This window comes from Crocuta crocuta, unplaced genomic scaffold (genome assembly GCF_008692635.1).
Source record: "Crocuta crocuta isolate KB4526 unplaced genomic scaffold, BGI_CrCroc_1.0 scaffold67, whole genome shotgun sequence".
In the NCBI taxonomy this organism is placed as follows: domain Eukaryota; kingdom Metazoa; phylum Chordata; class Mammalia; order Carnivora; family Hyaenidae; genus Crocuta; species Crocuta crocuta.
The window spans coordinates 3,558,998-3,580,962 of NW_027531896.1; the positions used below are offsets into that span (position 1 = coordinate 3,558,998).

The window sequence follows — 21,965 nt, forward strand, 5'->3', positions numbered from 1 at the left end:
CCCCCCCCCCCATCTTCTTTATCCCTTCATCTCTCAGTAGACTCTTAGGTTGTTTTTGTATCTTGGCTGTTGTAAATAATGCTGCAGTAAACACAGGGGTGCACATATCCTTTTGAATTGACATTTTTGTTTTCTTCAGGTAAATACTCAAACAGAATTACTGGTGTGTATTGTATTTGTATTGTATTTTTAATTTTTTTAGGAACCTCCATACTGTTTTCCATAATGACTACACCAGTCTGTATCTCCATCAGCTGTGGATGAGGCTTGTCTTTTCTTTACATCTTTGCCAGCACTTGTTATTTCTTGTCTTTTTGATACTTGCCATTCTGAGTGGTGTGAGGTAATATCTCACTGTGGTTTTGATTTGTATTTCCTTGATGAGTAGTGATAATTGAACAACTTTTGATGTGCCTGTTGGCCATCTGTAAGTCGTCTTTGGAAAATGTGTGTTCAGGCCCTTTGTATGTTTTTCGTATTGAGTTGTATAAGATCTTTATATATTTTGGATATTAACTCTTCTGGGATGTATCATTTGCATGTATCTTCTCCCATTCAGTAGGCTGCCCTTTTGTTTTGTTGGTTTCCTTCACTGTGCAAAAAATTTTTTAGTTTGATGTAGTCCCAGCTTATTTTTGCTTTTGTTCCCCTTACCTGAGGAGACAGATTCAGAAAAATATTGCTAAGACTGACGTCCAAGAGATTACTGTGTATGTTTTCTTCTTAGGAGTTAAGACTTACATTTAAGTTTTAATCCATTTTGAATTTATTTTTGTGTATTGTGTAAGAAAAGTCCAGTTTCATTCTTTTTTTTTTTTTTTTTGGTTGTCAAATGATCCTTTATTGAAATATTCTCCTTTGTAGTTCTTAACTAGCAGGGCATCCTACTGCACCATTATTGATGTCATCTGTGATGTCCTGAGGGTGATGGCCATCAGCATTGCAGCCCACAGACTGGACAGTTTCCAAGATTACTTTAATGGTTTCAGAGAGTTCTCTGGCTAAAGATTGGTGCCACATCTGTCTGGCAGTGTTGATAGACTTATCAAAAGTGGTATTTCCATCTGCTTAATAGTTCTCTGCTTCTTTCTGTCTCCTGGTGGTTCCTTGAGGTGTTCAGAGCAGAGGCAAGGAGCGAGGTCCCACTTTAATCTGGGCTTATCTGTTCTGAATGGTCAGTTTCACTGTAATCCCTAGATCTTTCCATTCATCAGTTGCCTTGGCTATGGAGTCTTTTTTTTTTTTTTTTAATGTTTTATTTATTTCTAGGAGAGAGAGAGAGACAGCGTGAGCAGGGGAGGGTCAGAGAGAGAGGGAGTGACAGACTCTGAAACAGGCTCCAGGCTCTGAGCCGGCAGTCAGCACAGAGCCCGACGCAGGGCTCGAACCCACGAACCGCGAGATCATGACCCAAGCGAAAGTCGCACACTTAACTGACTAAGCCACCCAGGCGCCCCTGGAAGCTTTTTTCTTGGTCAGACTCAGGGAGACGATCTTCTGGGCCGGGGCAAACATGGCACCAACTTCCCCTCCCGGTGCACCTCAGTATGGGACTTTGATCTCATTAGGGTTGAACTTAGGTGGCATGTGGAGGTGGCTGGTGTCGGATGAACCCAGATTTGGGATGACCGAAGACAGTTGCACCTTCACCTTCTCCAAGGCAAAAGTCAAAAGTTTTTTGTTTTTTTTTTATTTTAAAGTAAGCTCTCTACCCAACGTGGGGCTTGAACTCCTGATCCTAGAATCAAGAGTCACATCCTCTGCCACTGAGCCGAGCCAGTCAGGTGTGCCCAGTTTCATTCTTCTGCATGTAGCTGTCCAGTTTTACCAGCACTATTTATGAAGAGACTGTCATTTCCCCATTCTGTAAGTTTGTCTCCTTTGTTGTAGGATTGACCATATAAATGTGATTTTATTTCTGGGCTCTGTTCTGTTAATCTGTTTTAGTGCTAGTACTGTTTTGATTACTAATCCCAAATATCTTGAAATTTGGGATTGTGATAACTTTAGCTTTGTTCTTAAGATTGCTTTGGCTATTTTGGATCTTTTGTGATTCCATACAAATTTTAGTATTCTAGGTCTGTGAAAAATCATATTGGTATTTTGATAGGGTTTGCATTGAATCTGTAGGTTGCTTTGGGTAATATGGGCATTTTGCTTTAAAAAAAATTTTTTTTAATGTTTTTTGTTTATTTCTGAGAGAGAGAGAGACAGCATGAGCAGAGGAGGGTCATAGAGAGAGGGAGATACAGAATCTGAAGCAGGCTCCAGGCTCTGAGCTAGCTGTCAGCACAGGGCTCGACCCCACGAGCCGTGAGATCATGACCTGAGCCGAAGTCGGACGCCTAACCGACTGAGCCACCCAGGTGCCCCAATATGGACATTTTAGCAGTATGAATTCTTCCAATTAATGCACCTGGTATATTTTTCCATTTGTTTGTGTCTTCAGTTTCTTTCATCATTGTCTTAATAGTTTTAAGGATCACCTGGGTGGCTCAGTTGTTAAGCGTCCAGCTTCATTTTGTTAACGTTGTGTATCACCTTGATTGATTTGTGGGTATGAAACCAATCTTGCATCCTGGTGAGTGGTTTTTGCATCTGTGCTCATCAGAGATAGTGGCCTGTGTGTGTGTGTGTGTGTGTGTGTGTGTGTGTGTAATTATATATTTGTTCACCTTTGGTTTTGTTATCAGGGTTATGCTGGCTTTGTAGAATGAATTTGGAAGAGTTTCTTCCTCTTCTGGTTTTTGGAATCATTTGAGAAGGATAGGTGTTATCACAAGTAGAATTTACTTGTGAAGCATGTGGTCCTGGGCTTTTCTTTCTTGGGAGTTATTTTAATTACAGATACCACTTTCACTGCTAGTAATCGGTCTGGTCAGATTTTCTATTTCTTCCTGATTCAGTCTTGGAAGCATTCTGTGTTTCTAGGAATTTATCCCTTTCTTCTAAGTTATCCAACTTGTGGGTATATAATTTTCATAGTAGTGTCTTACAATCCTTTGTATTTCTGTGGTGTCAGTTGTAACTTCTATTTGTGATTTTGAGTTCTCTTTTTCTTGATAAGTCTGGCTAAAGGTTTATAAATTTTGTTTAGCTTTTTGAAGAACCAGCTCTTAGTTTCACATCTTTTTTTTTAGTTCCCATTTCACTTATTTCTACTTTAGTCTCTGTTTAACTTAGTTCTACTGTAATTGTTATTTTCTTCTTTTTTCTAACTTTGGTCTTTGTTCTTTTTCTAGTTCCTCTAGGTGTAAAGTTAAGATTGTTTGAGATTTTTCTCGTTTCTTGAGGTAGACCTGTATGGCTTTAAACTTCCCTCTTAGAGCTGCTTTTGTTGTATCCCAAAGATTTTGAACATTGTTTCCATTTTCATTTCTCTGTGAATTTTTAAATTTCCTGTTTGGTTTCTTCTTTGACTCCTGGGTTGTTTAGGAGCATGTTGTTTAGCCTCCATGTGTTTGTGGGTTTTTTCCTAGTCCCCCCCCCCCAATAATTTCTGATTTTATACTGTTGTGATTGGAGAAGATGCTCTGTCTTATTAAATTAATTGAGACTTGTTTTGTGGCCTAATATGTCCTGGAGAATGTTCATGTGCACTTGAAAAAAATGTATATTATGCTCTTTTGGGGTGGAATATTCTATATATATCTGCTAGGTCTGTCTGGTCTAATGTGTTCAAATCCATATTGATTTTTATGTCTGGATGCTTTATCCATTGATGTAAGTGGGTTGTTAAAGTCCCTTGCTGTTATTGTGTTACTGTCAATTTCTCTCTTTGTACCTATTAATATTTACTTTGTATATTTAGGTGCCCTTGTGTTGGGTGCATAGATAGATATTTACAGTTGTTACATCATCTTGTTGGATTAATCCCTTTATATAATACCCTTTTTTGTCTCTTGTTAGAGTTTTTGTTTTAAATTTTTATTAATGTTTGAGAGAGAGAGAGAGCACGCACATGAATGGGGAAGGGGCAGAGATAGAGGGAGACACAGAATTTGAAGCAGGCTCCAGGTTTTGAGCTGTCAGCACAAACACCAATGCGAGGCTCGAACTCACTAACTACAAGATCGTGACCTGACCCAAATTTGGACAGTTAACCAACTGAGCCACCCCCGTGCCCCGTTACTATCTCTGTTTTAAATTCTACTTTGTCTTGACATAAGTTTTGCTATTCCAGCTTTCTTTTTGCTTCGTTTATGTGGAATATATATATTTTTTATATCCCTTAACTTTTCAGTTTGTATGCGTCTTTAGGACTGAAAGAGCCTCTGGTAGGCAGCGTATAGATGGGTCTTGTTTTTTATCCATTGAGTCACCCTTGTCTTTTGATTGAAGTATTTATTTAGATAGTTTACATTTAAAGTAATAATTGACAGGTTTGTGCTTATTGCTTGCTATTTTGTCAGTTGTTTTCTCCCTGTTTTTGTAGGTTTTCTGTTTCCTCTACTTGCTTTCTTCCCTTGTAACTGATGACTTTAGTCTTTTGCTTGGATTCCTTTCTTTTTATTCTTTGTGGATTTTGTAATAGGTTTTTATAGGTATATGGTTAGCGCGAGGTTCATATATAACACCCTAAGTATATAGCAATCTATATTAAGTTGTTGGTTGCTTAAGTTCAGACACATTCTAAAAGCATTACATAATAAAAACTTCCCCATGTGTGTATGTGTATACTGTCATATTTTACATCTTTTTATTTTATGAATCTCAATGAATTAAAAAACTTTTTAATGTTTATTTTTGAGATAGAGACAGAGTATGAGCAGAGGAGGGGCAAAGAGAGAGAGGGAGACACAGAATCTGAAGCAAGGTCTAGGCTTTTAGCTGTCAGCACAGAGCCTGATACGGGGCTCGAACTCCTCAACGGTGAAATCATGACCAGAACTGAAGTCGGATGCTTAACTGACTGAGCCACCCAGGCGCCCCAACAAATTTTTTATTAATACTTATTTTGAGAGAGAGCAGGAGCAGAGAAGGGGCAGACAGAGGTAGAGAGAGAATCCCAAGCAGCCTTCATGCTGTCAGTACAGAGCCCGACATGGGGCTTGATCCCATGAGTTGTGAGATGATGACCTGAGCCAAAGTCAAGAGTTGGACACTTAACCAAGTGAGCCACCCAGACACCCCCAGCAAATTTGATGTAATTGATGTAATTGATTTTAGATGTAATTGATTTTACTACTCTTGTCTTTTAACTTCAATACTAGTTTTCTTAGCGATTGATTCACTACCTTTATTATATGTTTGTTTTTACCAGTGAAATTTTTTCCTTTCCTAATTTTCTTTTAGTTATGGCCTTTTCTTTTCCACTTAAAGTCCCTTTAACACTTTTCTAAGGTTAGTTAAGTGGTGATGAACTTCTTTAACTGTTGCTGGGAAACTTATTTGTCCTTCAGTTCTGAATGATAATCTTGTAGAGTAGAGCATTCTTGGTTGTAAGTTTTTTCCTTTCAATGCTTTGCATATATTGTACCACTCCTTTCTGGACTGCACCATTTTTGCTGGAAAATCAGCTGATAGTCTTATGGGGTTTTCTTTGTACATAATTAGCTGCTTCTCTCTTACTCCTTTTACGATTCTGTCTAATCTTTGTCATTTTGTTAATTATGTCTTGGTACGGACCTTTTTGGGTCCATCTTGTTCGGGGCTTTCTCTGCTTCCTGAACCTAGATGTCTGCTTTTCCCAGGTTAGAGAAGTTTTCAGCTGTTATTTCTTCAAATAAGTTTTCTGCCCCTTTCCCTCTGTCCCTTCTGGGACCCCTATAATGTGAATATTAGTACACTTGACATTGTCCCGTGGGTCCCCTTAACCAATCCCATTTTTTCTTTTATTTATTTTTTAATGTTTGTATTTATTTTTGAGAGAGAATGAGTGGACCGGGGAGGGGAAGGGGCAGAGAGAGAGAGAGGGAGACACAGAATCTGAAGTAGGCTCTAGGCTCTGAGCTGTCAGCATAGAGCCTGATGCTGAGCTTGAACTGGTGAACCATGAGATCATGACCTGAGCTGAAGTCAGGCACTCAACCACCTGAGCCACCCAGGTCCCCCATCCTCATTTTTCTTATTCTTTTTGCTGTTCAACTTGGGTACTTTCTGTTACCCTGTCTTCCAGATTGCTAATCTGTTTATCTGTATCTTCTAATCTGCTGTTGATTCCTTCTAGTGTGTTTTTCAATTGCTGTACTCTTCAATACTGATTGGTTCTTATTTCTTTATTGAGTACTCTTAAACTCTTCTCTCAGTTCCAGTGAGCATCTTTATGACCATTGCTCTGAACTCTGTCAGGTAGATTTATTTTGTTTTAAATGTTTTTGTTTTTTTTTTTTTAATTTTTAAAATGTTTTTATTTATTTCTGAGAGAGACAGCGTGAGCAGGGGAGGGTCAGAGAGAGAGGGAGATACAGAATCTGAAGCAGGCTCCAGGCTCGGAGCTAGCTGTCAGCACAGAGCCCGATGCGGGGCTGGAACCCACAGACCGTGAGATCATGACCTCAGCCGAAGTTGGACGCTCAACCGACTGAGCCGCCCAGGTGCCGCTATCAGGTAGATTTCTTATCTCCGTTGTTTTTTATTTTTTCTAAAGTTTTGTTCTTTTCTTTGGAAGGTATTCTTTTTTCTTTTTTCTCATTTTGTTTGACTTTCTGTGTTTGTTTCTATGAATTAAGTGAAACAGTTACCTTCCCCAGTCTCTAAGGGGTGGTCTTGTGTAGACTGTGTGTGTCTGGTGGCCTTGTTTTGCTAGAGCTGTAGTGGGCTCAGGCTGAGGGCACATTCCCTGTGGGATGGTGGGAGCTGGGGTAAGTTCAGACCAGATGGTTCAGGAGTGCTTGGTGCCAGCACTGCCCTACTGGGACAGCAGGAGCTGGGTCAGGCCTTGGCTGGGTTGTTCTCAGGCTCTCTGCCCTGGGCCTCTCCCTAGTGGGATGGCTGGAGCTGGGGCAGGTATGGGCGGGGTGCTCTGCGTAGGAAGTGCCCTGGCTGGGTGGGTGGAGCGGAAGGAGATGCAGGCCGGGGTGGAGGGGTGTGTCCCAGGGTGCTTCTTGCCTGGGCCACCTTGGTGAGACAGCTAGGGCTGTAGCTGGTGCGGGCTGAGGTGGCCTTGGTGAGACAGCTGGAGGCGAGGGAGGTGCATGCGGTGGGGGGCCTGCAGCCGGTGTGCGGGCCAGGGCCTGGGGCTAGAGCGTGCAGGCTGGGGCTAGGGCGCCTGCTCCCGCTGCACTGCCAGGGTAGAGGAGGGAATGGAAACAGTGGTGCTTGCTAGCACCTTCTAACCGGAGAGAGTCCTAACAGTTCCCCTACCAGCGAGTAGTTGCTCTGGGGTTAATAAACGGGTTTCCTTCACTTGTAGTCTATTTGCTGTTTATACTGTTGTGGGGTTTGTTGTTGTTGTTTTTGCTGTGGCGCAGGTTGGGTGAATGTGTGCAGCCCTTTCTGTGCTGTCCGTCGCTCCTGCCATTCCTTGTATCAGGGTGGGATTCCCGTTTTTTTTTTTTTAACAAATAGTTTATTGTCAAATTAGTTTCCACACAACACCCAGTGCTCATCCCTACAAGGGCCCTCCTCCATGCTCATCACCCCTCCCCCCCACACCCATCAGTCCTCAGTTTTTGTCAGCATTCAAGAGTCTCTCATGGTTTGCCTCTCTCCCTCTCCCCCACCATTTCCCCCCTTCTTCTCCCCCTTGGTCCTCCGTTAAGGTCCTCCCAATCCTCCTATACGTGCAAACATATGATATTTGTCCTTCTCTGCCTGGGATTCCTGTTGTTAACCCCGCATCTCTGTCTCCTGTTCTGTGCGGTCCCACTATCCTTTGTTGTGTGGAAGCTGTTCAGTCAGCCTTCAGTCCTTATTCAGCAGGAATTGCTCTCTGTGTAGGCGTAGATTTGGTGTGTTCCTGGGAGGAGGGGAGTTCAGGGTCTTTATGTGCTGTCATCTTGGACCAAAACCAAATTTGCTTTAATACTTTTTGTTGCCCTGTTGATCCTAATGCTTACCTGATGGGAGTATCATTGAGGCGTTCGGTATAGGATCTTTAGAATATGTCTTGTCAGTTATAGGTAAATTTATATTTCCTTGAAGAGATCAAGAACCAGGGGTCTGACAGCGATGTTAATTTGAACAAAGGGTTTCCTCCTTCATCTGTAAAATAGAAGAGGGTGGGCTTGAACTCTGCTTCCTAACTTTAAATTTTATTTTTTATAGTTAGAATTTAATATAAAAGGATGTGATTGTGTTGGTTTGTAACTCTTCGCTTCTATCTTAATCTGCAGGTTATTTTAGAGAACCATCTTTATCTATATTTGCCACTGTAGATTCACTCCATCACATAGAACACCAGAATTTCCCTTGGGTTCCTTTTTTTTTTAAAGTAGCTTTATTGAGATATAATTCACATACCATACATTCACTCATTTAAAGTGTACAACAGTGTTTTTTTTAATAGACCATGTGCAACTGTTACCATATTAGAGCATTTTCATCCCCTCAAGAAGAAACCTGTACCCTGCAGTTGTCTCCCCCTGCTGCTCACCCCCAGCCCTGAGCAGCTGCTTCTCTACTGCTGTTTTTGTAGGTTTTTTTATTCTGGACTTTCATATGAATGGATCATATAATCTGTGGTCTTCTGACCAGCTTCTTTTACTTGGCATAGCCTGTAACAGTACTTCCATTTTTCTTCTCCTTTAGGTTCTTTTTAAGCCTTCTGTCCTAGGTCCTTCTGTCCATGTGGCTCAGGGAGTTACTAACAGCAAACCTGTGTTAACTCCCAAGTCTCATTCTGTTTATATTTATTGAATATAAATATTCAGTGTTAGGCACATATTATATCATGCTGTTTTTTTACTGGTAGATATTATTACGTTTGTATACATGTCACAGATGAGAACAGTGAAATTTCCTTAAGTTTTACTATGTATGTTTTTTAACTTATGGCTGTATTAATGCTGGAAGTTCAATTACTCTAATTTAAAAAATTTTTTTTTAATGTTTTCTTTCTTTCTTTCTTTCTTTCTTTCTTTTTTTTTAATGTTTTATTTATTTCTAGGAGAGAGAGAGAGACAGAGTGAGCAGGGGAGGGTCAGAGAGAGAGGGAGATACAGAATCTGAAACAGGCTCCAGGCTCTGAGCTGGCTGTCAGCACAGAGCCCGATGCGGGGCTGGAACCCACGAACTGTGAGATCATGACCTGAGCCGAAGTCCGATGCTTAACCAACTGAGCCACCCAGGCGCCCCTCAATTTCTCTAATTTTTTTGTTTGTTTTCTTGACCTGAAAGACAGGTCTCTTACCATTGCAGTCTCTTCCAGATTAAGCTGTTTCTTTATTGTGTGTCTAGAAAGTTCTGAAGTGTACTCTGGGGTTAGAAATACTGTGTTAGTACATCAGCTCATCCAGAGTAGAAAAGGGACAGCCAGGTTCCTTTTGAAATGTAGCCAAAAGTTCATACAGATTAAAAATGTTTTATTGAGGGGCACCTGGGGGGCTCAGTCAGTTAAGCATCCGACTTCAGCTCAGGTTATGATCTCACGGTTCCATGAGTTTGAGCCATGCGTTGGGCTCTGTGCTGACAGTTCAGAGTCTGGAACCTGCTTAGGATACTGTCTCCCTCTCTCTCTCTCTGCCCCTCCCTCATCCACACTGTCTCTGTCTCAAAAATAAATAAATATAAAATTTAAAAAATGTTTTATTGATATGATAGGAAGGTAGACATAATAGGTATTTCTGGAAGCTCAGATTGGGCTTTTGTGATTGTTTGCTTCTCTCTTCCTCACCTCAAACCCCCATCTTAATGGCAGGGAATTCTTGATGGGGTTTGCTGTGGGAAACTGTTTTTGTTAAAAGTTTACGAACTTTAAATCTTAAAATTAAAGGCCTTGTAATGCAGACTCGAAGAGCCTTTCCTTCCCTCTTGTGTGGTTGAATGACTGCCTCCATGATTCCAGACAGCCTGCTTGTTGAAAGGTAGTTTATATGCCCAGACGTGCTTTCAACTTGACATTTTCCTTTTTCCTACAGGGATTAAGGCCTGTGGTTTCCACAGAAGCACCACCTATCATATTTGCCACACCCACCAAACTGAGTTCAGATTTTACTGCATATGATTATGCTGGGAAAAACAAAGTTCCCGAGCTGCAGAAGTTTTTCCAGGTGAGAGAAAACACTAGAACAGACACTAGAGAATGACTTGTTATTTTGGCAACAAGTTTTCTTATTGTTTTTGCTTGCGATATTAAAATTCACTGAGCTGTTAGAAGTAGAAAAGGCTCTCTTGGGTTTGCTGATCAACAGAGAGAAGCCAGAATTGGATTTTAGAATATTATTAATGTTAATCTACATACAGATAATTGAGAGGTCAGTGGCCCAGCTGCATCTCTGGTGCCGCGGGAGTGAGTGTCTGTTACTGCTGTTGCTAGAAGGTAGCTTCCCTGTCCTCAGAAATATGTGCAGATTCAGGCCTGGCTTGGCACTTCTGATCATGTCAAACCCTTTTTTTATCTGATAAGTAAGACCTGATTGGGGGGCGCCTGGGTGGCTCAGTCGGTTAAGCATCCGACTTTGGCTCAGGTCACGATCTCACGGCTCGTGGGTTCGAGCCCCGTGTCAGGCTCTGTGCTAACAGCTAGCTCAGAGCCTGGAGCCTATTTCACATTCTGTGTCTCTCTCTCTCTCTCTCTGACCCTCCCCTGCTCATGCTGTCTCTATTTCTCTCTCAAAAATAAAAAATGAAAAACATTTAAAAAAGAAAAAAAAAGACTTGATTGGACATTCGGAGTCTTGAATTATAGTGGGGGAGGGATTTTTGGAGACTGTGCAAAATAATGGACTAAACATTTTATGGAATCTTTTTTAATCTCTTTTTTAAAGACTTTATTATTATTATTTTTTAAGTAGGCTCCAGGCCCATTGTGTGGTTTAATCTCAATGACACGGAGATCAAGAGTTGTGTGCTCTACCAACTGAGCCAGCCAGGTGCTCCTGGAGTCTTTTTCTTTTTTTTTAATTTTTTTCTTTTATAGTTTATTTTTGAGACAGAGACCGAGCACGAGTGGGGGAGGGCAGAGAGAGAGGGAGACACAGAATCTGAAACAGGCTCCAGGCTCTGAGCTGTTAGCACAGAGCCCGATGCGGGGCTCGAACCCATGAACTGTGAGATTATGACCTGAGCCAGAGTCGGACGCTTAACCAACTGAGCCACGCAGGCGCCCTGAGTCTTTTTTTTTTAAACAAGGATTTACCAGCTTAATGGACAGAAGTTGAATACAACGTGGACTTGAACCCACTAACTGACCTGGTGTGCGCAGACATCAATGACTAATGGTCAGAAGTCAGACTAAATGTGGAGCAGGCCTTGTGCCTGGAGTCATTCAGCTGAGGATTACTTTTGCCTTTAAAAGAAATGCACCAGTGCTACTGGCCTAGTTAAGCAATATATGATAAATTCCTTAGAAACATGGAATTTGTTGCATACATGTTCCTGAGGCCCCATTTTGGAGAATGACTTTGGCCTTACAAGCTTTAGCTGCATATTAGAAAACCGTTTCAGTCAGGATTCTAATGGATTTCTAATTGGTTAGGGTCTTTTCCACTGCAGTGTGTTGATGGCTTAGTTATAAAGGCCTTTGTTCTTTATTAGCCTAAACTGTAAAATATTTTTATTAACCATGTCCTTGATGATTCTTGGTTTCCAGAAGTCCGACGGTGTGCCCATCCACCTGAAACGAGGCCTGCCTGACCAAATGCTGTACCGGACCACCATGGCGCTGACGGTGGGAGGGACCATCTACTGCCTGATTGCTCTCTACATGGCTTCCCAGCCCAAAAACAAATGAGTTAGGCTGCAGAGGACTGGTTTGCTTTTTGGCATAAACCCTTTGAATTCTCATTTTTCATTATTCTGTAAACATTCTCTTTTTTACTTGACTAGTTTACTTAACATTTTCCCAGAAAAATAGAAAGATATTAAGGCAATATTTTGATTTGTTTATGAAATGCACATGGTCCATCAGAGCTCATTGGATAGTTAAGACTATTGTTTAAAGAAATGCTGCTGCTCTTTGAGCTCCTGATTTCCCTGGAGGTTCTGAATGAAGGTTGCACACAGGCTCATTAACAGCAGTCTGTGCTGAGGTCCTTAGGGACTTAGGGGAGTGTTTTTGAGCATGGGGTGCAGAAGCCTTTCTGGATTTGGATGTGACGAAGGAAGACAGAAGCCGAGGCCAAGGGCATGACACAGGGGTTTGAGGTAGTAGACACCTTGGGGATTTTTCCTTCTTGCGATAAAATGTTAAGAAAAATTATTTGTAGCCTGCATCTATTCATCAGGCAGTTTGTTTCCAAGGGTTATTTGCCTCATCTCAGATCTTTAGTGAAATTTTATGTGTAATTGTTATGTATTTATTCCACCTTGGGAACAGAGAACACCTGTTTAGTGTTGCGCTTTAGACCAGTGTGTTTTATTAATGCAGCTGTGACACAGATTATCCTTTACCTCTTCAAAATGTTATGGCTTTAAATTGTGATTCACTTTGAATGTGGAATAAATACATGAATGAAAAATCTAAATTTTCAAGTCCTTTTGAATGACCTTTCAGAATACTTTCAGAAAACCAGAGGCATCTTAAACTTGAATCTAATTTCTTTCTTTTTAATTGGGCACCAGATAATCTTTACAAAATAGTTCCGCAAAGTCAAGTAATAGGCCAATGGCGTATTGATGATTACCATATGGTTCCTTGTAGGAAACCAGCTTTGCCCCTTCGTGAAATGTGCCTGTAACACACGGTTCTTTAGACATTAATTTCCTGTGCTGTCACAATTGGTAGACTTCACATACCCTATATTAATGCTGAGAAAAGGTGGAATTTTTTTATAGAAAGTGATAGTCTGTATCTTGCCATAGCAAAGACGAGTGACCTTTTACTAAGGATAAAATAAACACACAACTAGCATCCTCACTGGGTAGGAAGTCTATACAAATCCAAACTGTATTTATCTCTGTTATTTCCCCCAAGTTTTAAAAAAATGTTTTTTAAGTTTTATTTATTTTTGAGAGATATTTCTGATACAGTGTGAGTAGGGGAGGGTCAGAGAATGAGACACAGAATCTGTAGCAGGCTCCAGGCTCTGAGCTAGCTGTCAGCACAGAGCCTGACGCGGGGCTTGAACCCATGAACTGTGAGATCATGACCTGAGCCGAAGTCAGATGCTTAACCGACTGAGCCACCCAGGCACCCCATCCCCCAAGTTTTTAATTTGAAAAATTTCAGACTACAGAAAGATGATAAGAATAGTATGGTATGTACAGATAGCAATATATTGCCACCTTTGCCTTGTTTTCTCACAAATGTGGACACACAATGAATGTATGTAAATACACACACATTTGTTTTTTGCTGAATCATTTAAGTCATGCAATTATGATAATTCAGCCATAATTACTTCAGGCAGTATCTCCTAAGAATAAGGACATTCTCCTTCATGATCATAATACAGTTGTCATACTGAATTTAACATTGGTAACATTACTATTTAATATATAGTCTATATTTAAACTTCCCCAGGTATCTCAATGATGTATCCTTTATAGTTGTATTTTTAAAAATAACTTTAATTGCTTCCTGGCCTTTTGGTTAAGATGAACTGTAAAAATAACTTTAGTGGGATATAATTTATATACCATACAATTCACCGATTTAAAGTGTACAGTTCAAGGGTGCTGGGGTGGCTCAAAGTAGGTTGACTGTGTCTCTTAATTTTTTTTTTTTTTTTTTTTTTTTTTTTTTTTTTTAAAATGTTGACTTAGTTTTGAGAGAGAGAGAGAGAGAGAGAAGTGGGCTCCAGGCTCTGAGCTATCAGCACAGAGCCCGACGTGGGGCTCGAACCCACGAACCATGAGATCATGACCTGAGTAGAAGTCGGATGCCTAACCGACTGAGGCACCCAGGTGCCCCAAGAGTTCCACTCTTCATTTCTTCTTAGGTCATGATCCCACGGTCTTAGGGATCGAGCCCCCTTTGGGGAACGCTGAGTGTGGAGCCTCCTTGGGTTTCTTTCTCTCCCACTTCTGCCTCCCCTCCCCACCCCCGCTGCTTCTGTGTGTGCGTGCTTGCCCTCTCTCTTAAAAAAAATTTAAAATGTACAATTCAGTGGTTTTTATTACATATAGAGTTGTGCAACCATCTCCATAATCAATTTTAAAATATTTTCATTACCCTAAGAGGAAGTTCTGTGTCTGTGCCTGTTAGCAGTCGTTCATCTTCCCCATCCCAATGCCTAGCCTTAAGCAACCACTGATCTATTTTCTGTCTACACAGATTTATCTTTTCTGGGCATTTCATGTAAATGTCATTTTTTTTTTTTTTCCCCTGAGAGAGAGCAAGCAAGTGCACAAGAGGGGCAGAGAGAGAGAGAATCCCAGGCAGGCCCCACACTCGCCACACTGTCCGTGTAGAGCCCGACACGGCTCAATCTCATAAACCTGTGAAATAGTGACCTGAGCCAAAATCAAAAGTCAGAGACCATAACAGAGCCACGCAGGTGCCCCATAAATATCATTTAGTGTGTGATCTTCTGTGACTGGTTTCTCTCAGTGTAACGATTTTGAGGTTCATCTGTGTTGTAGCACATGTCAGTGCTTCATTCCTTTTTATGCCTGAATAATGTTTTGTTGTATAGACACAACACATTTTGTTTATCCGTTCATCAGTTTGTGGATTTGGCTTATTTCCACTTTTTTACTTACTATGACTATGCTTTGATGGAAGTTGATATACATACAGGTTTTTTAAATGGGCCTGTGTTTTCATTTCTCTTGGGTCCGTGCCTGGGATATACCTAGGAGTGGAATTACTTGGTCATTTGGTAACCCCATGTTTAATTTTTTGAAGAATCGCCAGACTTTCTGAATCAACTTTATCATTTTACATTTCTACCAGCAGTGCTAGTTGACTTTTGGTTTAGGTCAAGGATCCACTCACGGATCACACAGTGTATTTGTCATGTCCCTTTAGTCTTGTAATCCAGAGTTGTCCCTGGGGCCCTTCGTTGAAGAGTTTGAAGAGTTCAGGGCAGTGTTTTGTAGAAGATCCTTCGACAAATCCTTGGATTTGTCTTTCTGTCTCCTTATGATTGGGTTGAAGTTAAAACATTTTTGTCAGGAATTCTTCACATACGATGTGGTATTCTTACTATATCAAGTAGCACTTGATAACCATTACTGGCAGTTTGAAGTTAGGATAACTTAATTCCACTGTTTTCTGCCAGATTTCTCCCTTATAAGATACCCTTTCTCTAAAGGAATTGTGGGGGGATATTTGAGACTGGGAATAGCCTGTCCTCAGCAGTGTGGCACCCAGTGTGCAGTCCTTGGTGATTCGTGACTGAGTCTTTTATTACTAAGGTGGTTGTAAAAACGTGATTCGGTATTCTGTGACTCCTTCCACACTGTTGACATTTACCTGTGAAGCTGGGTTACCCCCACTCCTTTAAGAAATTTTAGTGTAATTTCCTCATTCAGTGTCATAACCATCCCTGTCATTATTCGTTCCAGTGCTTAAATTCAGCCCAGGTTTGGCTTCTGTGTCGTATTGACATGGCCCATCAGCGTTGGACTACTTTACGTTCCGACGCACCAGATGCTTTCTACGCTTACCTTGCTTTTTTCTCTACCCTAGATTCCTCTGTTTACTTTCAGATATGTTCTATTTTTATATATGGATGCATTTTCCTTCGCTGCCTGGTTTATTTTTGCCTAAATGGTACTGCACATTCCTACTAGTCAGTCATAGTCATAGTCTGGAACTTGTTCTCTGCCTCATTTTTCTGAATTATATTCAACTTTATGAACACACCATAGTTTACTTAGCAGGTCTCCTTCCAATGGCAATTTAGTCTTAAGTGTTTTGCTTTTATAAACAATGCTTTAATATATAATCTTTCCATCTCATTTTACATATTGTTGAATGTATTTGTAGGATAATTTCTCAAAGTGAGACCATAAGGCAAACGCGATAGGTGTTTCAAATTTTGATAGCCCCTCCTGCTGTCAGAGAGCGGTGCTCACGTACGGCCCTGGTTAGCTGTGATGACGGTACCTGTCCCTCCCTCCTCCCTTTTGCCAGCAAAATGCTGTATCAGATTTTATCTTTGTTATCCTGGTAAGTGATACAGTTCTTTGGTTTACATTGTCTTTCTGTTGTAATTCGTGATGTCAAATATCTTTCTTTTATTTAAAATTTATTTTTAATTTTTAAAATCCTTTTTTTTTTTTTTTTTAAGTTTGTTTATTTTGAGGGAGAAAGTGAGCAGGGAGGGACAGAGAGAGGAGAGAGAATCCCAAGCAGGCTCCTTGCTGTCCACTCAGAGCCCGACATGGGGCTTGAACTCACAAACCATGAGATCATGACCAGAGCCGCAGTCAAGGATCAGACTTTTAACTGACTGAGCCACCCAGGTGCCCCAAGATTTTATTTGTTTGTTTTTTTTTTTTTTTGGTCCATTTATTTATTTTGAGAGAGAGTGAGTGGGGGAGAGAGGCAGAGAAAGAGAGAGTCTCAACTAGGCTTCACGCTGTCAGTGCAGAGCCTGACGTGGGGCTCAGACTCCCAAACCATGAGATGTTGACCTGAGCCAAAATCGACTCGGATGCTTAACTGACTAAGCCACCCAGGTGCCCCTTGTTTTTAAGTAACTGCTACATGCAACATGGGGCTTGAACTCCCAACCTGAGATCAAGAGTTGACACTCCTGGGGCGCATGGGTGGCTCAGTTGATTGAGCGTCTGGTTTCAGCTCAGGTCATGATCTTGCGGTTTGTGAATTCAAGCCCCACCTTGGGTTCTTGTACTGACAGCTCAGAGCCTGGAGCCCGTCTTCGGATTCTGTGTCTCCCTCTCTCTCTGACCCTCCCCTGCTCACATTGTCTCTCTCTCAAAAATAAATAAAACATTTAAAACAAAAACAAAAAAAGAGTTGCACACTCCAACTGAGCCAGCCAGGCACCCCTAAAATCCTTTCATTTTTAAAGTTTTATTTCTTTTTTTGTGAACTATCCGTTCAGGTACTTTGCCCACACATGTCCAGGTGCTCTTTGATAATACTGTAAATGCCATTGGTTCACGTGGCCGACTTCTCTGGAACAGAGATTCTGCTGCCTCCTGTGTGAGCAGAACCTCTTCTGATCGTAAGTCCCAGAAATTTATTAAAACCAGCCAGTACAGAAAGAGGGACTTTGCTGAACCCCAGTGGGGCTGGGCCTCACAAAGATGGACTTTTGGGATAAGGTGCTTGATGTTTGTCACAGTTGGCTGTATAGCTTTTTCTTTCTGTTTCTTGTTTGTTGCACATGGTAGGAAATGTCCAGTTGTCCAGTCACCAGAAACAAGCCTCAAATTTCAGGAGAGAGAGGGGCGCCTGGGTGGCTCAGTCGGTTAAGTGTCCGACTTCTGCTTAGGTCATGATCTCATGGTTTGTGGTGTTGGAGCCCGGCATCAGGCTCTGTGCTGACAGCTCAGAGCCTGGGGCCTTCCTCAGATTCTGTGTCTCCCCTTCTCTCTCCCCTCCCCTGCTCATGCTCTCTCTCTGTTTCTCAATAATAAATACATGTTAAAAAAATACTTTAAAAAAATTTCAGGAGAGAGACTGTCTTTGGCTCCTCCTGGGTCGGGTTCCCCATGGGGCCGGGCCTTGGGGGTAGATACAGAGAAGGATCACTGGTTGGTGCGTTCTTGGACCTTAAACGATGGCTTCGAGCCTTTGGGGTGTGTCCTCAGGACTATTCCTGCTAAGCATGCTACTTTGAACCTTTGTTAGGTTGGACTGCCTACTCAGGGAGACTGACTCTCCTCCTTGTCAGTGCTGTCTGGATGAAATGCTGTCACCAGAGGGACACTCGCCTCTCCTCCCCTTCCTGCAGGTCATGTGGTTAGTCTTCTCAGTGCTGGTGTGGACTCACATACCCCTGGGGGGCAGGAAGCGTCCGTAGGTTACTCAGGCAACGGTAGTTTTAAGGGAATCAAATTTTAGGTCTTCAGCTTCCGTGACACTTCATAAAATTGAGCTGAGAATGCACCTGGCTCAGGGGCTCCCTTATAATCATTTGCCACTCCTTCCGGTCCCTTTGCAAGTTACAAGTTTTCTGAGTCTTTGCTTTTCACCAGTTGAGTTCAGTTGATCATTAAAAGTAGTTTTGGTAGGGGCGCCTGGGTGGCTTAGTCGGTTAAGCGTCCGACTTTCGCTTAGGTCATGATCTCGCGTTTTGTGGGTTCAAGCCCCGCATCGGGCTTTGTGCTGACTGCCAGCTCAGAGCCTGGAGCCTGTTTCGGAGTCTGTGACTCCCTCTCTCTCTGACCCTCCCCTATTCATGCTGTCTCTCTCTCTCTCTCTCTCTCTCTCTCCTAGAAAAAAAAAAAAAGTTTTGGTAATAGATTACTTACATGGCTTTTGGTGTGTAACTCAGGAGTTGAGAAATCAGAGACGCTGCTACCACAGAACTGGAATGGAATTGGTGCAGCAGGTGTCGTACCAGCAGCGAGCGGGACCAATCCCTGGACGTGGGAGCCAAGCTCCCGTCCCCTTATCAGGATGCATTTCTAGTAAAACTGCCCGTATCTAATAATTATCAATATTTATATTCTGCGGTTTTAATCAAAGCTGTGCTATAGTGTAATCCAGAATAAAATACTTTTAACACTTAGATCTTATGGTCCTAGGGATTTTAACATGTTGCAGAGAATTAGAAGTATCGGTAAGACTTTCAAAAGCCTAAAAATGTATCCCATTGGGATAAAATTTGTGGGAGGAGGTAAAATTTTAGGTGGAGAAGTAAATTGAAGGTGTCTAATTGTAATGGTATTTATATTCCACTGAATACACTCATAAGAGTGATTTAATAGGTTAAGCTCATATTTACCATATACCAGAAACTATATACTCTTTGCGGCTATTTAACCTTACAGTGAAACATTTGAGGTGTTAAACTTCTATATACAAAAGGGCACACATAGATTCTAAAAATTCTTTTCAGGTGCAGGAGAGCAAGAAAGGTTGCAAATGACTGCTTTACACGTCTCTCAGAGAACCGCCCCTTTCTTTGTTTTCTCTATCAGCCTGACTCTCCTTCCTGGTCCCTCAACCCTTCAACCTGGATGGCTCTGCTTGTGGTGTGGGGAAGGTCGTAGCTGGTGGCTTAGGAACGCTGGCTGGCTGGCTTTGATTTGTACTTTTCCTTCCCTTTGTGTGTGTGGCCTGGGCAGGCCCCCCGGGCTTGTTCGGTGTTGAGGTTTCCACTCCCCCAGTCATCCTTCACACTTCTCTTTTTCTGTAAAATAATCTTTTAATGTTTACTTATTTTTCAGAGAGTGAGAGATACAGGGTGTGTATGGGGGAAGGGCAGAGAGAGAGGGGGACACAGAATCCGAAGCAGGCTCCAGGCTCCCAGTGTCCGTACAGAGCCCGATGTGGGGCTCGAACTCCCGAACTGCAGGATCATGACCAGAGCCAAAGGCAGACCCTCAAATGCTAAGCCACCCAGGTGCCCCTCTTTTTTATTTTTTTATTTTTTAAATGTTTGTTTAGTTTGAGAGAGAGAGAGGGAGACAGAATCCAAAGCAGGTTGCAGGCTCTGAGCCGTCAGCACAGAGCATAGAATCGGGGCTCACACCCACAAACCGCAAGATCATGACCTGAGCCAAAGTCACTCAGAAGCTCAATCTTCTGAGCCACCCAGGCGCCCCTTCTTTCAGACTTTTCTTATGGTGGCAAACTGTGCAAACCTCTTTACTTTCTGACCCAGTGACCTTCAGTAGCTAGAGGTTAGGCCGGGGACAATGATTGATTGCTTAGAAATTGTGATACTACCTGGTCTCCACAGTCAATACATTTATTTGACATGTTGCACATACCCTGGGTTGGACCATTAATCTAGCAGGTGACATTGCCTGAGTTGAGTGTGGTTGGCAGGCGGGGTCCTGTCCTTCGTGCTCTTCTTGTCAGGGTCATGGGCCGTCCTCCTTGGTTGTCTGGGGCTCCTTTGACCCATTGGTATCAAGCACTTCTACTACTATAAGGTACCTCTGCTTCTACAAGGTACTTCGTCAGTGTGCAAAAGCACATGCCCTCAGGTGCCAGGGACCCAGAGGTGCATCAGAGACCTTTGTCTTTGTGAGCAGGCGCTGGGATCATATTTAAGGAAGCTCCATAAAAGTTTTTACATCCTTGCTGGGGTCTCTCAGGGTCCGCGTTGGTAAACCATGTGACCAAGAAGCTTGTTACGGAGGAATTCCGCTACTGTCCCTCCCCTGTCCCAATCTGGGAGCTCCACGTGACTGGTGGCTTTGCTGCTCTGGGACAGGCTGCCCCTGGTGCGGACGGCGGGGGGAAAGCCTGACTGTGGCCGCTGTTCTGGAAAACTCCGTGTGCTAAGGCTGGAGGTCACCCCTGCTGTCGTTAGCATCCGCTGAACCTTACTCTCCTGACGTAAGTGGAGCAACTGGTATAGCCCAGCCACCTCCCAGGGTGGGGACAGGAGTGGGTGGGTCATTCCCCTTTTCTGCCATTGGCAGCTGTCACTTGCATAAGCTTCAGTTGGGAATCCTGACCTTTGTGTGGTTCCAGGATGCAGGGGTGCCATGCGGTCTCAGGAGGTGTTGGCTGTGTGGACTGTGGGCAGACGCTGCTCTGGAGCCCGTTAGAACTGATGTCCAAGGGGGTTGCTGCAAAAACCACTGGAAAGAGGGCCAGCAGAGTGGCTGGGAATGGCGTTTTCCTCTCTTTCCTTTTCCTCCAGTTCTGACAAAGCCGTCCTGGCACATCATGCCTTTCCTTGTCCTGACCTTGTCCGTGACCTTCAGCTTTGTATGGTCTCATGGGTGTACCTCAGGGCCAAAGCACGGGCCCTTCACATACTGCCAGATTTGCCAAGTGTACATCCCACATTCTGGTGGAAGCCCCCCAGGCTGCAGGAGGCGCCTCCCGGTCAGCAGCGGAAAAGAGCCTCGGCCGACCAGGAGAGCTCGGGGCTGGGCTGCCGTGCAGGCTGCTGGCTTCCAGAGGGTTCCTGAGGGCCCCTCATGTGCTTCAGCCACCTCGGGAGCGGGGAGATGGGCCGGGACAGGGGTCTGCCGTCCCCAGCCTTTGTGGGAAAAGCTGAGGAAGGAGGCAGCTTGGTCGCTCGGCTCAGTGCAAGCCCCTCTCCTTAGGCCCTGGCAGAGGTTCCGGAATTGCTTTGCCACCAGAGAGGGTGGGCAAGAAGATGGAGGATGTTCCAGAATCCGTTAATACCAGGTCCATTTCCTACTACTCCCCCCCAGCTCCCCTGCTCCGGCCACAGAACCTTCATGTTAGACAGCAGATTAATTTGAAAATTGAGTTGCAGCTGGATGAGTTGATGTCAACTTCAAAGTTCAGTGGTGTTTAATTAAAGCCATCCAGAGACCAAACCTGCTCCCAGGAAATTATTCTGACCGAATAATTAAAGAGAATAAAGGTTAGATTTGTGTTTCTGGCTGAGTCTGTGTTGCATTCGGCATCTCCAAAACATGAATTCCATTAACCTTTGGTGAACCACATTAAAAGCTTTCAATTAGTTGTCATTCTAATTAAAGTAGAGTCACACAGAAGAGCCTTTGTTTATACTTGGTGTCTGTTCCCTTTTCTCCTCTGGAATTATGTCCTCTTGAAGAAACGGTCATTTGGAAAATTGGTTTGTAACTTTGTGTCTGCCCGTCCCTCCTTCAGTCAGGACCTATTCTTTGAACACCAGGAAGAATTGCACCAGGGGGAGTGGGCCGCGGCCGCAGGCAGGCTGGCATGAGTCGTCACTGCTGTGGCTGGGTGAGGGGACTGGCGTGGCTGCGGGAGACAAAGGTAAGGAATGGATAAGTAGTCTGCCCAGCCTGGGAAGTCGAGGTGAGGTATGGTCTGCCCAGCGGGGCTTGTGGGTTGGGAGGAGAGTGTGGGTGCTGCC

The 21,965-nt window shown here is 43.0% G+C and overlaps 1 protein-coding gene across 1 annotated transcript in view; it reads left to right on the forward strand.

Annotated features, from left to right (window-relative positions):
- Window positions 1-12,566, forward strand: part of COX7A2L (cytochrome c oxidase subunit 7A2 like) — a 21,866-nt gene extending 9,300 nt beyond the window's left edge. Inside the window, exons 2-3 of the mRNA XM_077773450.1 lie at window positions 10,020-10,151; window positions 11,693-12,566. Of these exons, the coding sequence (XP_077629576.1) occupies window positions 10,020-10,151; window positions 11,693-11,833 (273 nt within the window). The 3' untranslated portion in view covers window positions 11,834-12,566. The remainder of the gene's footprint in view (window positions 1-10,019; window positions 10,152-11,692) is intronic.
- Window positions 12,567-21,965: the final 9,399 nt, after the last annotated feature.